This window comes from Carassius gibelio, chromosome B2 (genome assembly GCF_023724105.1).
Source record: "Carassius gibelio isolate Cgi1373 ecotype wild population from Czech Republic chromosome B2, carGib1.2-hapl.c, whole genome shotgun sequence".
Taxonomy (NCBI): Eukaryota; Metazoa; Chordata; class Actinopteri; order Cypriniformes; family Cyprinidae; genus Carassius; species Carassius gibelio.
The window spans coordinates 13,707,645-13,724,160 of NC_068397.1; the positions used below are offsets into that span (position 1 = coordinate 13,707,645).

The 16,516-nt window shown below is 35.6% G+C and overlaps 1 protein-coding gene across 1 annotated transcript in view; it reads left to right on the plus strand.

Annotated features, from left to right (window-relative positions):
• Positions 1–16,516, plus strand: part of LOC127951466 (collagen alpha-1(XI) chain-like) — a 66,435-nt gene that overhangs the window by 30,889 nt on the left and 19,030 nt on the right. The window contains exons 18-41 of the mRNA XM_052549342.1: positions 557–610; positions 1,361–1,414; positions 1,519–1,563; positions 3,446–3,499; positions 3,582–3,626; positions 4,636–4,689; positions 5,695–5,739; positions 6,250–6,303; positions 7,604–7,648; positions 7,870–7,923; positions 8,014–8,058; positions 8,792–8,845; positions 8,976–9,083; positions 9,427–9,480; positions 11,466–11,519; positions 11,684–11,728; positions 11,821–11,874; positions 11,968–12,012; positions 12,121–12,174; positions 12,800–12,853; positions 13,264–13,317; positions 13,420–13,527; positions 13,710–13,799; positions 15,470–15,523. Coding sequence (XP_052405302.1) covers positions 557–610; positions 1,361–1,414; positions 1,519–1,563; positions 3,446–3,499; positions 3,582–3,626; positions 4,636–4,689; positions 5,695–5,739; positions 6,250–6,303; positions 7,604–7,648; positions 7,870–7,923; positions 8,014–8,058; positions 8,792–8,845; positions 8,976–9,083; positions 9,427–9,480; positions 11,466–11,519; positions 11,684–11,728; positions 11,821–11,874; positions 11,968–12,012; positions 12,121–12,174; positions 12,800–12,853; positions 13,264–13,317; positions 13,420–13,527; positions 13,710–13,799; positions 15,470–15,523 — 1,377 coding nt within the window. The remainder of the gene's footprint in view (positions 1–556; positions 611–1,360; positions 1,415–1,518; positions 1,564–3,445; positions 3,500–3,581; positions 3,627–4,635; positions 4,690–5,694; positions 5,740–6,249; positions 6,304–7,603; positions 7,649–7,869; positions 7,924–8,013; positions 8,059–8,791; positions 8,846–8,975; positions 9,084–9,426; positions 9,481–11,465; positions 11,520–11,683; positions 11,729–11,820; positions 11,875–11,967; positions 12,013–12,120; positions 12,175–12,799; positions 12,854–13,263; positions 13,318–13,419; positions 13,528–13,709; positions 13,800–15,469; positions 15,524–16,516) is intronic.

A 16,516-nucleotide genomic window follows, 5' to 3' on the forward strand; every position in this document is an offset into this window, starting at 1 on the left:
TCTGGGTCATATCATTACTGATTTTGAATTAATGAGTTAATCTATACTATCTATAATAATCATTTAAATTAAAGGTTGTTTTAACATTGATAATGTTGTGGGATTATAACAATAATTATCAGATTCATGTTTTGGTTTAATTTAGTAACAAGGAAATTATAAACAAAAGGAAACACTTATTTTAAGTTCCAATTCTCACTATTAACCATTAACTACGACGTTTGCCTCAATAAACTCCTAATTTGCTGCTCATTAATAGTTAATAAAGTTGTTTTTAAGTTTAGGTATTGGGTTAGATTATGGATTTTGAATAAGGTCGCACAGAATATGTGCTTTATAAGAACTAAAGTATTACCAGACAAAAACATTGCTCTGATTATTTGCAGCTCAGGCCTAACTAAATTGCTGTAAGTGGCCATTTTATCCTCAGAAATGTATTGTTTTTGAGGAAAATACATGGACAGAAATAAGTAACAGTAGATGCATAAAAGCAGGCATTTAATTTTTTACTTTGACAGCCCTATTTTTTATTCTCGTTGTAATTACCATCTAACAGGGGGACCGAGGATTTGATGGACTTCCTGGTCTTCCTGGTGAGAAAGGACACAGGGTAAGTGCTCAGCTATTCTCAAGAAAACACATACATAGCTTTCTTTCATTGTTGTAATACTTGAAATGAAAGCGAATTGTTCTAGACAGCAGAACGCACGCCTGACCACCACCCGTGAGAAAAAAAAAAAAGGATTTTTAATGTTCAATTATCAAACTTCCAGCTTGTCTCGAACAGCGCTTTATGATTATGGGAACAATTCTTGCCTGGTTTCATTTTATTCCTCAGCAGCAGTTTTCCTACAGAAATCTCCTAATATTGCGTTAACTCGATTTGAAAAGCTTCTCGATGGCTCCTGCCAAGACCGAGTGCATTTTTATAATGTTCCATGTCTGCCGCTGTACGTTTTGTTTAGCGTTCTGACAGTCGTAGTGGCAGGAGAAGTTGACCTCATTATAATGGCACTGGGGGTTGTTTGGCGTGCTTGCGTTCCTCTGGCAAACGAAAGCTGCCCTCGCTAGGCACAGCAGAGTGTGGCTTGCTTGGCCTGGGCTAGTATAGTGAAAGAGGCCCGCAGATCACAGGGAGCTGTGTATATTTCCAGCCAAAGTGCTGTCCTCCTAATCCTGCCCTGGGTAATTACAGGCCCCGTTATGTTATAGCTTCTTCTTATAGGGATGCAGTTTTATAAATAGTGGTCATGGGCCCTAAAAATGCATGGAGCCAAAAGCAGGCAGGCAGGCAGGGACAGTAATAATACATTTACTCTTTTTCTCCCTCTGTCATTTAATCTTTTTCGTTTTCTTTTAGGGTGAGGCAGGTCCTATTGGCCCACCAGGCCCTCCAGGAGAGGATGGACCGAGGGTGTGTTTGTCCAAATGACTCATTAATTTCTTGTTCTGATTCATTTGTACTTGCATATGTGTATGCAGACATGTTGGCAAGTGTGTTTGTGCTGTTTTCTGCAGGGCGAGGATGGAGAGATTGGACAGAGAGGAATGCCAGGAGAAAGTGTAAGCATCTCTATTTACATTTTGTATTCTCTTGTCATGTTTTCCCTTGAAATATTTTTATGTGAACTGTTCAAAGCTCAGTAGAAATAGTTTGAAGCCTCAACCGTCTTTTGGATCATGGAAATATGAAAATATGAAATATGACTGCTTTCCAGTATGATGAAGTAATTTCTCTCTGAAGTAAGTTTGACTCAGACAAAAGATAAAAATAAAAAATAAAAAAAAAGAATAAAAAAATCCTAAATATGCTAACATGTTATGTTTTTATCTAAAGTGACATTAATATTTATAGATTTTTGTATTATTATTACTTTTTATCCAGAAAGAATCCTGGAGAGAAAAAAAAAAAAACAAAAAAACAATATCACAGTTTCCACAAAAATATCAATTAATACAATTGTTTTCAACTTTAATTTATGATTAAAAAAAAAATTGAGCACCAAATCAGCATACTAGAATGATTTCTAGTGTTTACTGTATTTTGATCAAATAAATGCAGCTTTAGTAAGCATAAGAGATTTCTTAAAAAAAAAAAAGGAGCTCCAAATTTTTGAACAATTGTGTATTTCTAAATTATTAAATGTCTAAGACCACAAGTAATGTGACCTTTTCATGTAAGGTATGTATTAGCGAGTTTTGTATATAGCCTAATTATGAAAAGTGAAGAATCAAGTTAAAAAAGGTAGGCATGTTTCTGAGTTACTCAAATGTGCCTCGGGGCTCTCAGGACAGAACGTGAGGGTTATTAACTTCACTTCATGCCTAAAAGACCATGACTGCCCACTATAATCACTCTTCACAGCCCACCCTGCTCTTTCTACCTCAAATCTCACTATTTGTTGCTCATTGAGGCAATGGCTCTGTATAGGAAAGGAGCACTGCAGTTTTTATTTTTATTTTCTCCAGCTCTCTTTCGTTCTCTGTTTCTCACGACACATTAATAGTCTCAAATATTTTTCTCGCTCTTTGACTAAATACTCCATCAGCAGAGATCTAACAAATAACAGAATAAGCCCTGGAGATGTGGAACCTAATTGGATTGAGTCCCACAGTTGATGGAGCGAACCTCTGGGTCTACAGCAAAAACCCAGAGTACCTTTGTTTTACGTTGATATTTCTAAATCATTTTGAATGAATTATTTAATAAAAAACATATTCAGGTTGTCCTTTCTTAAACTTTGTATTCTGTGTTGACTGTTCCTTTAAGATAATGTTTAATACGCCTGTCTGAGATGATCCAAACACAGTATGCAGATCTTACTGAAGCTTTAGTCTAGATCATACTGCTGAAAAATGTGCCTGCTATACAATGTAACTACGGGGGTCCACCAATTATTCAAACTTATTAGTGAATAAATTACATTTGCATTAAACAAATGTATAATATTGAGATATTGAACTTCAACAAATTCAAATTGAACATTTTTTTTTACTTTCCACTTTAATTTAATTTAAAATTTAAATGTACAATTATTTGAATCATCAATAATGATAATATTTTAATGATATTGTGATTTTTCCTGCCATGCATCATCACAAGAGGGGGTTAATGTTGATATTAATGTTAATTAAGGTGAATGTGATTTTTTTTTTTTAAATATCAATTTTAATATAATATTGTTATATATAATGCAACATTTACTTTCAGCCCACAGCCCTCAGTGAAGTTTGTTTAATTGGCTCTTTATAGTCGAATGTTTGGCCAAATCTCTTAAAGAAGTATACATAAATATGATTCTTGTCGTAAGTCAAAATATGTAAAAGGTGTCTATTATTCATATCTCTATCCACCGAGGGATCTTTTGGCTTGAAGACCACTTGTGGTCAGTATAATGGTCTACTTAATTCTCATGATGACATGCCTCTTTTATTGATTTCCCAGGGTCCAAGAGGACTGCTGGGTCCCAGAGGTTCTGCTGGGACCCCTGGACAGCGTGTATGTACCACACTTGCTTAATTACAACTGTACAAACAGCAGGAAATTCACAGCTAAACACTTCTGATTTATACACATGCAGGGTCTTGCTGGATTGGATGGACCACCTGGCCCTAAAGGAAATATGGTAAGGACTTTCTCTCCCCTGCTTTAGTAGAGTACCTTTCACAGATGAGATACCTCATGAAGGGGGTCTTTTGCTGACAACCTCTGACCTCTGTGAAACATATTTGTTGTCCCAACTCCCAAGCGAAGGTCTTATCTAAATAAGGCTATTAGATGAGAGAAGCGCTGTAGGCCTGGCAGGAGAGAGCTGATGTCACTGTTACTGTGGCAGCAGGGGGGTGATCTTTGACCTGGAAGCGCTGAAATTAAGAAGGCATGAGGTCTGCCACTAAAATATGCAAGACGGGACGTGTAGGGTTCATGTAGGCATACAATGTTTTTACCTTGATCCTATTCATTTCTTATTCATGTGTTGACTAACTGTGGTCTGTGAAGAATTTCAAATTGAAATTGAAAAATGAATGATTAAAAAAAAAAATCATCATAAAACAAAATGTTAAAAAATAAAACTAAAAGGAAGAACCAAAAACGAATTAACTAAAAAACGATCTTAACAGTGACAGTAACTTATGTCTCACTTCAATAATGTTGATTAAAGTTATACATCATAACTTATTAGCTGGCAAATAAACTCAAAAAGGTTCATTAAAGACTCACTGGAGTTCATTAAAATAAATAAATAAATATATTTATATAAATATGAAATTATGTATATATATTTTCCATTCACTCAAGGTCTCACTCTAACCGCCCTTCGTAAGCATTTTTATATAACATATATAAAATGTGTACCCATCTCTATGTCTCTTCCTCTTTGCCAGTGGTTTAAAGCTGCTATAATATATTTTATTACAGTAGGCTGTGCGATTCAGGAAGCACGGCCAATGGAAAAAAGATGGATTTGCAATTTTCACATGTCTGTTGTTTAACATGTAGAGTATTTTTGGAGTTTGAGGTATTGGGACTGTTATTCATATCTTTATAAAATGTCATAGGCTCCCTGGAGCAGTGAAGCGTAGGAATAATACTAGTGTTGTGTACTAAAGGGCTTTTGTTAAATGTTCTAACAGGGTCCTCAAGGAGAGCCTGGACCTCCTGGGCAACAGGGGAACACCGGTCCGCATGTAGGTATCAGTCAAATGATCACTGTCAGTCTGCTCTCTCTTTCTCTCTCTCACACACACACACACACACACACACACACACACACACACACACAACAAGATTGTGTTTTTCTAATTGAGAAGCTTTAACTTGCCAATTTCCATGACGTTTTTGTGGCCTTAAGTCTTTGTCTATTAGCTTTGAAGCAATCTATACACTACTGAACTCCTAAAAGTTGACAAAAACAATATTTTGTTGATATACTATATATACACTACTATTCAAAAAAGTCAGTAAAAGGACAATTTCTTTAAAATAAATTAATGCGTTTATTTAGCCATTTCAAATAAATGTTCTTTTAAACCCTCTATTCATAAAAAAAACAAAAAATACACTTATCTATTATGCAACAACTTTTTTCAAAACATTTTTTTGCATCACTGGAATTTGAAAATATATTCAAATAGAAAACAGTACTTTTGAATGCTAAAAATAATTAGCATTATACTGTTTTAGCATATTTTTCTATCAAATAACTTTGAACAGTAGTGTAAATAAGCCAAAAAGATAGATGATTCATGTTCATGTACTGCAAAGAATTTCGTCCAATCAGACGCTTTCCAGATTGAGAAAGTCCCTCCTCCAATACCACCCACAACTGACTAGCAATTAGCAAATCATGTTTATGACTGAACATGAAAGGAAAAAGGGAACCCACGCCTTTAATATCTCCCACACAAACCTCCTATTTTAATTGGAAATATCTAAATTTATGACATGCTCTTTTATGCATTTTCTGTTGCATTCAGTTAAAGGTGGAGCTTATTTAACTGTCATGACAGAAAAGGTAATGAGGAAAGAGAAAACTCGTATATTCACACAAGAATAAAGTATCCTGTTCGACATTCTTTCTCAGATTTGACTGAGAAGTGCTCACACAGCTTTTTCCAATATGAACTTTACTATCAGATTTCCCCTGAAGAGCCCATCTTGTACTGTCTGACTTCTGAAATCTTGTCTTGCAGGGTCTGCCTGGTCCTCAAGGCCCGATCGGTCCACCTGGAGAGAAAGTGAGTTTGCCCCGGCAGCCATCATCTTTGTTATTACAGACGGCGTTTTTCTGCCCTAACCCTGTAAACGATTCAACAGACTCCTAGGTTTCCAGGCTGTAGGTTGCTAGCAGATCAATGCTGACTAGAGGAAAACCACACACACACACACATCAAGACTCGCTAATGTTTTGACAAGCAGGAGATATGCTTACACACATAACTGCCATTGGTCGGTCTCTCAGACAAGCGTTTTCTCAGGGCTCCTGGAAGTAGACCAGAGAGTCTGAAATGTGACTCCAGAAGTGGTGGAGTGTTTCCAGACGTACCATATGATTAGATCTCTTCTTTACCAAGAGGAAAAAGATGATGATGAAGTGCTTTAGGATTGAACTGCTTTTAAAAGTTGCCCAGCGAATCACTTGGGCACACCAGTAATTGTGTGTGTTTTTCCTCGCTCTTCTCTTTCTTCCTTCTTTTCTCACTTATCCTCTTTCTTTCTCTCTCTCTCTCTCTCTCTCTCTCTTATAGGGTCCCAATGGGAAACAGGGGCTCCATGGACTGGCTGGTGCTGATGGGCCTCCCGTAAGTGGATTTTTCTGTATTTCATATTCTCCCCTCCCCTAAATCTCCATGTTTATATCAGAAATTCTTTGCATCATCACACGTCATTAGCCAGTAACCTGCTTGGATAATCTTGGTTTGAAGGGAATACATTTTACATAGTATAATTAAGAATTAAAGTGGCGGGTGCCTTTCAATCCAGGAGTTGAAATTTGAATGACAGGAAGTGGAATTTACTGAATTGCAGTTCAAAGAAATTAAACACAGACAGGACAGAGGACTTTCATTAATCCAAAATGAGCAAAAACAGAAACCTTTGATTTTAGTCTTTTAGCCAGTGTCATGTGGATTGACTCCATTTTTAAGCATTCTGCCAAATGAAATTCCGCCAATGAAATTCCACTGGTCCATAAAATTATGCATTTATTTAAATATATAGTATTTCTTTATCATATTACTTATATCAGTAACCAACAAAACTAAATATCTAATATTTATATAATTAAAATTTAAATTATATGATTTTTTATTTTTATTTTATTTTAGGAAGACAAAATATTCTATTGTATATATTGTATTGAATATTTATGTTTATGTATTTTAATTGCATTTATTATAATGTTATCGAAATAGGAGTTTATGTCACAAATAATAATATACATTACCGTTTAAAAGTTTGGGGTCTGTACATTTTTAAAAAATAAATATTTTCTTTAGCTACTCATAAATCCACCTTTGTTTGATTAAAATATAGTAAACACTATAAAATTAAATACAATATAAAATATATTTTTTTCTATTTAAATATATTTTTTAAAATATTACATAATATATTTCTGCTATGGCCATTACCCCAGTCTTCAGTATCACATGATCCTTCAGAAATTCAGATTTGCTGCTCAAAAAACGTTATTATTATTTTATTACAGTATAAATGTATCTTTTGGTTAGTTTAATCATGTTGATGAATTTATTAACTTGCTGAATAAAAGTAAAAAAAAAAAAATGTATTTATTTATTTTTACTTTCACGTTACAATTTTTGTATTATTCATTATTATTCTAATTATTATTATTAATATTATTAATGTTTTTTTTTTTTTTTTTGGCTATCTGAATTCCAATACTAAGTGGTGTACAACCCCTAAAATGTTATTCTTACAAAAAAAGACTATTACACTGGAATAATCTCAACACTGGCGTTTGTAATACTCTGAATACTCTAAATGAATGTAAATCCACAAGACCATACCCAGCTGTATTTTCCTCATGTTACTTTTCAACTTTCAATGAACATGCTTTTGTTTATAATATTTGCACAGGGTCATCCTGGGAAGGAGGGTTCTCCTGGGGAGAAAGGAGCAGCTGTGAGTGTATTTTTAGTTTGTCTCGAAACGAAGTTTTAGTTATTGACCACATTTCAAGTACAAAGCCACTAAACACCTGTAAGGCAGCTGTCTAAAAGTTCAGTATTGAAATTAAAGCCATTTCTCTGTCTGTGATTACACTTTAGATGTTTAAAACCTAATTCCCCTCTATTACTCCTGACTGATTCAGTGTTATTATTACATTTACTCATTTCCTATAGGGCCACCCAGGTCCCCAGGGTTCCATTGGCTATCCCGGTCCCCGAGGCGTGAAGGTAAACAGCCTTGGTTCTCCTCATCTCACTGGTTCTTTATTATATGCTTTTATACTATTAGAGCCTCTTTTCATTGTTCTGGTCATTTAGGGTGCAGAGGGTGTTCGTGGCTTGAAAGGAGGAAAAGGAGAAAAGGTAAGCAAATTACCCGTCCCCTGTCTAACCATTGCTGAGCTCTTGGGTCAGCCTCTAAAATTAGGCACACAGATGACAGGTCAGCAGCTAAAAGTGGAAGGCCATTTCAGGGACTATTTGCACCAAAATGGCTTTAGTCAGGTGTTATGATTGTGTGCTGTAAACCAAAGCCATACAACTGGATGTCAGTAGAGATTTATAAGCAGAAAAAAATGATAGAAGAATTGTAATCTGTAATAATTGTTTTGTATGAAATCTGCTTCAGGCTGCATCCTCTGCAGTGGCCACCAGGTGTCAGTGTTTTATTCATACAATAGCCAACAGTTTTGTTTCTAAAATGTATCGTTATTGGTATGAAATATTAAGTCTCAAGCTTAACATTTAAAATTCAAGAACTCTTTTATAGTTTGTTAAATAAACATGCAATCGTAGATATGACTTAATTTCTCAGACTGAACTAGTTTGAGCCAGCAGTTTACTCTATGGCCACAAGATGCCAGTATTTAGCCATTACGTTGTTATGGAGTGTTTTGAATTATGTGCAAATTTTTTATAGTTGGTTCAGTATTTTTAGTTTTTTTTTTTTTACTTCGGAATTTTGAAAAGTTATGACAATATTAATGAAAATCGTTTTTGTTATCACATTCATTTATTCATTCGTTTATTAACATAAGTTTTACATAAACATAACATAAACATTTTACCAAAATAAATGATCTGAGTTTGATTTCAGGGAGAAGATGGTTTTCCTGGGTTCAAGGGTGACATGGGCCTCAAGGGTGATAAGGTGAGTAACTAACACGTATAGTTACATTCAATTTCAATCAACTCTTATAAACACTTGTTTGTTATTTATTTAAGGTGAGGTTTAACTATTCAGTCTAATATGAAGTTTTTGCATTGTTGCTGGTGTTCAGGGAGAGGTGGGCGTGTTGGGCCCCAGAGGAGAAGACGGACCAGAGGGGCCGAAAGGTAAAGCAGGCCCCACTGGTGAGGCTGGTCCCCTTGGCATGGCAGGAGAGAAGGTCAGTTTGAAGCTCATTATGTTCAATATAATGGCAAAGTACTTGAAATGACCAGCCCTGGAAAAACCAACACTAGGGTTTTCGGGGCACTTAAGTGTCTGTCAGGGATTATTAATACATGCGTGAATTAAAATGTAAAATGACACCGAACTCATAATCATAAATGGATTCTGAGTGCCAGTTTTAAATGTCAGCCAAATACTCCATTACAGCTCCCATATGCTTTTACAGTTTACGGAGGGTGGTTAAATGCTTTATTGTGACTGTATAGCGCCGGATGATTATTTTAAAAAATCCAAATGGCAATGTGCTGAGTCTGTACTTTTTTCTTTTTGTGTTTTAGGGAAAACTTGGTGTTCCAGGTTTGCCTGGCTACCCGGGAAGACAAGGTCCTAAGGTAAGTACTGAGATGTTTTCCTCTATTTCTATTTAATTTTTCTTATTAATTAATTTTTAATTACATTTTTTTATTTTTTTATTTTATTTATTATTTCAAAGCATCTCTAGGATTATTGTCTGTAGATTCAAATAAAACTTTAAAGTCATCATGTCTCTTAAACAGTGCCACTGTCCCTACTGCTTTATTTATATTTCGCCGAGCACCGCTTTTGACACGCAAGGCCTGCTGTTCTCTGATAGCCTGTGTTAACAGGATAGTTAATAGGATAAACTCATTCTCCATGACGCTGACTGCTTTATCTCTTGGCCACCCAGCATGCAATAAGTACAGGTCTGTGAACAGCTCAAGACTGTTGCAGACACAGTTTGTGATGTTTGTCAGCTTATTCATTCAGTTCAGGCTGCTGACTCCATCAAAACAAGCATTTGATTCAGTGTAGGGCTGGTCCACTCAAATAGCTTGAACCCCCCAGTATTTATTCTTTGAGTTTTACTTTGGAAGTTTTCTTCTGAAATGGATCCTGCTTTGCTTGAATAGCAAGTGGTGCAAAGTGACACTGAAGTAGTCTACATCCTGCTTTGTCAGCTATTTCAGCTCTGGGTTTACAGTTGATGTTCGGCCTTTCAGGGTTCTGTTTAACTTATTTGAGGAGTGTCTGAGCGTGGAATGAAGAGTGGAATTATGTGATGATGATTATTAATATTATAATTATTATTTTTATTATTTCCTATGGAGTGAGGGTTTTGTTTTGCTTTGTTTTTATTTGCTTTACTTTTTGTTGTTGTTGTTGTTGTTTTGTTATTTGAGTTCCAGTGGGTATTTTTTATCAATATTCTTGATATTAATATTTCATTATTTTCCTCTCATTTAACCTATAACTTACTACTTATTATTATTATTATTATTATTATTACTAGATTATTTGCCATAATCTATTACACACTTAAGGTTATTTTTTAAACGCTAATAATTTCATAGTATTGTTAAATGTAATCAAAAAATAATAATCAAATTTCAAATTTAATACCCATTTTTCATACTGTAAATTCTCTTATAATATAAGTAGAATGTAAAATGTTATAAATGTAAGTAGAATTTAAAACAATAGATTTTAGTTTTAAAAAAATTTTTTATTTATACATTTTGATATTTTTATATACTTATTTAGGCACTGTTGAAGGGTTTAACACCAAAACGTTTTGCAATTGGCTATTTTTAATGCTTTTAATGGTGCATAATATGAAAATAATAAGTGGCTTATTGTGCTTCCAACAAAAGCACAATATGTTAATGGTTTCATGTTAGTGTTTTAATGACACATTCAATTTCTCCAACTGCAGTCTGTGTGTGTGTATGTGTATGTGTGAGAGAGAGAGAGAGAGATTCAAAATGAGATATTAGACATTTTAAATAAGGTATCAGTTGTAAAAGGTAAAAATCAGAGTGGAGCTGGAGCGTTGCGTTTAGTGTTCACTTTCAGTGATGATGGGAAATCTCTGTCGACCTTCTCTAATCACTTCCTCTGGTTCAGTCAAACTGCAGTGTTCCTTTTTCTGTGTGTGTGTGTGTGTGTGTGTGTTTGTCTGTTTTATTTGCTCCATTATCCTGTGCAGGCGACCATCCCATGGAGTAAATTACTGATGCGTATCCATTGTGCACAGACCGCTTCCCCTTCTTTGCCTGCCAAAATAATTCGACCTTCAATTTCATCGCCTGTCCTTGTGCTAACAAGCACACACCGCTCATGTTTATCAGCTCCAATAGCTTGCCCTCTGAGTATCACCCACATAACATTAGCATTAGCAGTAACCATGTTCAATTATTCTTCAAGGACACCCTCTCTCTGTCAACACAGCTTCACTTTTGCTCAAAAATGCATGTTTTAAAGGATATTGGATACTTTTAAAGTGAGCATATCATTTACATGGTATCATTGAAAACTGCTCCCCTCAGTGTGTCTAATAATCTGTCTACATCTACAGGGCTCAACTGGTTTCGTTGGATTCCCTGGAGCCAATGGTGAGAAGGGAGCAAGGGTATGTATGAGGCCCCTTTGACTTCACTCAAATATTAGATTTTTTTACAAGCTACACTATAGCCTGAAGAAGCCATTTCTATCACATCTCTCTGGTTCTGATTGCAAACATCTACTAAAGCTTAGTAATTGTAATGATAAGATTGTAATTGTTTTGTTTTTTAGGGTATTGCTGGTAAAGCAGGTCCACGAGGACAAAGAGGACCAACGGTATGTCAAGCTTGAAAATTTTAAGTAGAACACTTTTTTTCCCCATACGCTAGTGATGCACAAGGCGTATCACTAATAACTCTTGTCCTCAGGGTCCCCGTGGTGGAAGAGGTGCCAGAGGTCCAACAGGAAAACCTGGAGCAAAGGTCAGGCTTCATCAGTCCAGATTCAGCTGAACTTAATTAGTTATTGGTATTTGTGAATGCTTAAAAATGCATCTTAAAATTGTCTTTATTTAGGGTACAGCAGGGAATGATGGACCAGCTGGTGGCCCAGGAGAGAGAGTGAGTGATTATTGAATTAGTTCTACCTTCCAGCTGCATTTGTCAACTTTCCAGATCAAAACCTTTTGCATTACCTTTCCCTTACATGTTACTTTCTTTCTGTTTTAGGGACTCCAAGGACCTCAGGGCCCCGTTGGATTAACAGGCCCTAAAGGACCTCCTGTATGTGGTTTTATCCATTTTAAATGTTTAAATACATTTATAAAGGAGAGAAAAGTCAAAAATGAGAGAAAAGGAAATAATTACATTTAAAAATGACTTTTAATGTTAACTTAATTTTACTTTTTAGTCTACTTTATACCTATTTATAGTTTTATTCAAAATTAAAGGAACTCAAAATGATGACAAAACATGGAAATTTTGACATTTGATAATTTAATAGTTTTGTGTCAGAAAAGTATAATTTGTGTTATTTTTATGATAAATGATGACACCCTAGGTATAGATTCATTATTTGTCATAATTGTGACCTAATTATTAACTATAATTCAAAATTATGACACAAAAAGTTTTGATTTGTCATGTCACAATTGTTTATTTTATTTTATGTAATAATTTCTGTTTTTTATGTATTTTGATTTTGATTTGTGAAAGCATTTTAGTTTTTCCTTATGTGTCTGAAATTGGCTTTCATACATCAGACTTACTTTAATATAGCTCAAATAATAGGTCTAGCTGCAACTATTAAATCAAAAAACCCAAAATAATAAGCCTCAAGTCTACAAGTCTATTAAATAATAATTACGTAAATATGACTGAATCACTATTAATTATGTAATTCTCTCAGGGGCCTCCTGGAAAGGATGGATTGCCGGGTCACCCTGGACAGCGAGGAGAGACTGTGAGTATCAGTTTGTCTTCATAAGTGTTTTCTGTCTCTTGAGTAAAGAGGAATAAATGTTGTGGACAGTGTTTATATGGTGTATTACCTTTTAGCTGCCGACTAAACTGCTCTTGGCAGGACTATCTTTCTGTTTCTAATCAAGAGCGTCCGACAGATGGAGTGCTGAAAGGAGAAACTCATTTTATCTTAAAAGACTCCCCTTTGTTTGTTTTTTTAGACACTTGACTTTATATGATTTAAGTGAAAAAAGTGGATGTAACAATAATAAGTGGTGCTGACATTTCTGAGGCTTGATTTGTACAGTTTAGTGATTTTTACATAGTTTCCATCAGGTTTTCCTTTTCTCCGAGTTTTCTTCCAGAAATGTGATAACTATGCCCACAATGACTATACTTGTGCTCAAACAGGGTTTCCAAGGAAAGACTGGACCTCCTGGACCTGGAGGTGTTGTTGGCCCACAGGTGAGCTATAGAAGTTGCTGTTATATGAGTAGAAAAAAATGAATAAATAAAAACCTGCTGTTAGACAGAAGTTAAATGAAAAACCCTGTTTGAATTTGAAAGGGCTCTACTGGAGAAACTGGACCTGTTGGAGAGAGAGGACATCCTGGATCACCAGGACCCCCTGGAGAGCAGGGTCTTCCCGGAGCTGCTGGCAAAGAAGGTGGAAAGGTACAGTGTGCTAAACATGCTCACTTTAGATCACTCAAGGGGAATGACTGGGGAAAAAATTCTGTAATGTTCAGTCCAATTTCACAATGTGTAGGTGGATGGTAAGGCCTACAAATAAGCAGCTGTGGAGCTCGGTGGTTTTAAGTTCGAAGACTAAATTCTCATCATCTCTCTCCTTGAAGGGTGATCCAGGTCCTCATGGCATTTCTGGGAAACCTGGCCCTGCCGGACTTAAAGGGTTCCCAGGCCAAAGGGGCATTCCTGGCACAGCGGTAAGAACAAACGAGTTAATGTTGTGTGCCCCACCAAATGGTCATTAGCTGCTTAACCGCCTGCTGTTCATGCAAATGCTTACGCTGGATGCATGCCTCAGGAGAGGGTACAGTCCTAACTATGAGACTGAGGCTCATGGAGATTAACTGACATATTTAACATGCATTTAGACATTTAGCAAGCTTTTTGAAATGCGTCTGTAACCCTGCAGAGAAATTCCAGTGTAGTGTATGGCAATACAACCAAGGATATACAAATACGCAATTTTGATTTATATTGACTTTAATGTTCAAAAGTCCATGATTTACTGCAAAGAAACTTGTGTGCACCAACATAATCTTGTTGGAGATTCATTTTAAGAAAAATAGATCAGATTTTACAGTCTCACAGCTGTGAGACTTTATTAATGATTAGTTTATTAGTTCTAATTTAAGTGTGGCATTATTTACAAACAGAAGTTATTTAATTGTCATCAGAGGTTCATAAGATCATTTAGAAAGGGTAAGAAAATGATTAATAATCTATTTAAATGGAATTTTATACATATTATTTAGACATATAGTAATAATGTGTTAATAAATGCTGTATTAACACGTATTCGTACTGTACTTCATGATTAATTCAGGTAATTATAAAACCTTGAGTAGTTGTCAGTTAACTGTTTGTGGGAGCCAGTCTAAAGTGAGGACTAGATCTAAATGATCGTAGGAACCACTGACCACTTCTAAATAACCGGTTTGTTAATAGTGTAATACTTAATTTTGAAATGATATATTGATCATTAATAAATTATGAAAACACAAATATGAAACACATTTTAGATATGCTCATAAATCAAGAACAAAGCATTTATAGCTGTATTTATAAACTGCTTACTGACTATTAATGTAGGGACAATGCTTAATAAATGATGATTTGACTATTTAATGCTGAACTAATGGTTCATAGAGAGAGGTTATTATAAAGTTGTACCAAATAAATGCTAACATGTATCTCGTGAAATGCCTGACTTTTAGTACGTTTCAAAGATGCAGTTTGACACATTTATTGTCCTTCTGATGTGGAACTCCGTGGGCTTGTAAATGACTTTGTACATAACAAACTGCCACAGTCGGCCAACTCAAAGCAGGCATATGTCACAGGGACTTGGAAATGTCTCTACTAGTTTTTCTTCATTAGGAGTATTTAAAACTGTGGGACTGAATATAATCAAAAATGGTTTTGTTTCTAGTTTAAGAAACAGCATCTGCCTTCTTGATGAACGTCAGCCTCCACTAGTTATCTCTTTCATGAATCAGTTGCTGCTGAAAGTCACATTTGAAACACAAAGCCAGTATGATTTCAATAAACAGCAGTTGATTTTGCTGTTTTGATGTTTACTTTTAGCTGGCTCATATGTTTTTCATGACTCAGATGGGAGGAGAGTGACGTGTCCTTGGCGTCACATGTCAATGCATTGCCAGCACTTGTTTCTGATGTAGGAAATAGAGGTTTTGCCAGTTGTATAAACACCCTGGGCTGTATTTCCAGGAGACATATAGTACAAACAGCTGCCAAACACTGGCACAAACAAATGCAAGCGCACGCAGAGTTTCAGATGCCACTTTGACAGATTCTGAAGCACAGCTCTCATTAGAGAATTAAACCGCTCTCTCTCCTTCTCATACAGGGTCCATCTGGTCTGAAGGGAGGCGAGGGTCCACAGGGTCCGCCCGGTCCTATTGTAAGTACCTGTGTTACCATGGAAACTCTGTCGCTGCGAACGATCAATCTGCAAGCTTCGCCTGTATTAGTGAAGTGACATCAGGCAAATTCTGGAGCAGGCACAGTCAGCAGGTGGTGAATTTAATGACCAGTAATGTTGGCACTGAGAGCCCGGTTTGGTGTGTGATCTGATCCCACGCAGTCTGATCACGCTGAATGAGTCAGGCCTAATCAGTAAGTCCGTCACCACTTCAGAAATTGCATTTGAATCATACGTGAAATATGCTTAGAGATTCAGACCCTTGTCATCAGGGATGTCAAAAGTACTGCGATTTTGATACGGTACGTGCTCAGTGTCAGTATATTGGAACTGTGTATTACGCCTATAATGAAAATATTGAAAAGGAAAGAGAAACATATTTATTTATTACAACGTCAAGCAACTGTATTGAAAAATATGTTTTATTGTTATTTTTTTTAATATTAAAAAAATCTAAATCATTTATATATACTTTATATTCATACCCCTTAATTTGTTCACATTTTGTTATGTTTATGCCTTATTATAAAATGCTTTAAATTACTTTTTTTAAATGTTGTAGATGAAATTTTACTTGAACATTTATGTAATACTTTATTATGAATTTGATGAAAGAAGAACATGTTCAATAGTTGAAACAAGGGCTGTTGAAAGTTGTATCGATAATAATGCTGTTTCACTGTTCCTGCTATAGAAATTTTTTTATTTTTTTATGACAACCCTGTGATGGTATATAATGTAGAGTAAAATAGATCTTCCGTCCTGCATAGAAATAACATTCTCCCATTAAAGTAACTGCTGTCTGTATTCTCTCGTAGTGCAGTGGAGGCACAGCAGTACAGCTCGAATCCATCAAAGCTTCAGCTGTGCGCTATGTGAAGCCCTTTTCAGCTTGAGGTGGATTAGTGTAGGGATTCATTGTCTCTCTTGTATAAAAAGCATCTGTACAGCCAGGCAAGAAAACTCCCTGAA